This window comes from Gloeophyllum trabeum (assembly GCF_000344685.1).
Source record: "Gloeophyllum trabeum ATCC 11539 unplaced genomic scaffold GLOTRscaffold_00201, whole genome shotgun sequence".
In the NCBI taxonomy this organism is placed as follows: Eukaryota; Fungi; Basidiomycota; class Agaricomycetes; order Gloeophyllales; family Gloeophyllaceae; genus Gloeophyllum; species Gloeophyllum trabeum.
Window position 1 is genome coordinate 1 of NW_006920609.1, and position 1101 is coordinate 1101.

General features: G+C 47.4%; 1 protein-coding gene across 1 annotated transcript; it reads left to right on the top strand.

Moving 5' to 3' along the window:
* Positions 1–365: 365 nt before the first annotated feature.
* Positions 366–697, top strand: GLOTRDRAFT_134465 (uncharacterized protein; the record flags this gene model as incomplete). The annotated part of the gene is made up of 2 exons (XM_007873436.1): positions 366–383; positions 434–697. The coding sequence occupies 2 exons, from the start codon at positions 366–368 to the stop codon at positions 695–697; spliced, it is 282 nt and encodes a 93-aa protein (XP_007871627.1).
* Between the last annotated feature and the right edge of the window lie 404 nt (positions 698–1101).

A 1101-nucleotide genomic window follows, 5' to 3' on the forward strand; every position in this document is an offset into this window, starting at 1 on the left:
AATTTGTTTTTGCCCTACAGAAGCTTTCGGAGCCATAATTCTATTAATAGCACTAATCACGCTTCGGCATCCTAGCTGCAGTACCAGCATTCCAGCCTGAATATGATTTATAGTTCCATCTATAGTGTCATGTATGAGGCCAGCCATTCATGTACAGTACCATCTACAGTGCCCTCTATAGGGCCAGCCATCCATCCACAGTACCATCTACAGTACACTGCATTCAGCCCGGAAATGGAGTACAGTACCATTCACAGTCATCTACAGTACCAGCCATTATGAACCCATTGTAATACAGCACTGTATGTCAAAGTCAGCCAGCAGCCAGTCCTTGTAATTACAACTGATCTACAGTCACTGGCTTAATGCACATCACCCTCACAGTATATCCCTTGCTACTGTACTACAAATAGGGAACCACGACTGCGTGCAGGACCTCAACATCAGTCCCACCGAAGAGGATATCAAGGTCTTGGACGCTCTTGTCAGACAAGTCGACCCGGACCCGGATGTCGACATGGAGGACACTGAATCCATCACCTCCAGTCATGCGTCCAAGCATGCTCGCATTGAAGAAGTCACTCGTGCGGATGTCGCTGCAGATAGCAACCAAGATGACAACCAGTCTATCGACTGGGGTAGTGACATGCGACAAACTCACCCCCACAAAATGCGGGCACGGGATGAGAGCACGTGACCAAAACCCACGACTCGACTGCCGAAAACGGTAGAAGGGATATAACTATGGGTATGTATGGCTATGACGCAGGCTCATAACTAGTGCAGTTTGGCGTAGTCGGTAATGCAGTCCATATAAATCCAGGATGCCTTGGTTCAATTCGCTTGCTGGGCAAAAAGCATTTTATATCCCCAGTATTGTTTGTGTGTATAAATATGGATAAAATGAAGGGAACATAACTCAATCAAAACTTGTTCATTTTGCCACCGTGGCTGTCTTTGGGTGGTGGAAGACACCATACCCTTGGGTGGCCGCGTGCTGGCCACCCCGGCTACGGAAACACCATTAGACATAACTCATGGGTCAAAAATGCCGGGAGCCTGACACAGAATAAAATCAGACATCAAACTACCTGCCAAAAG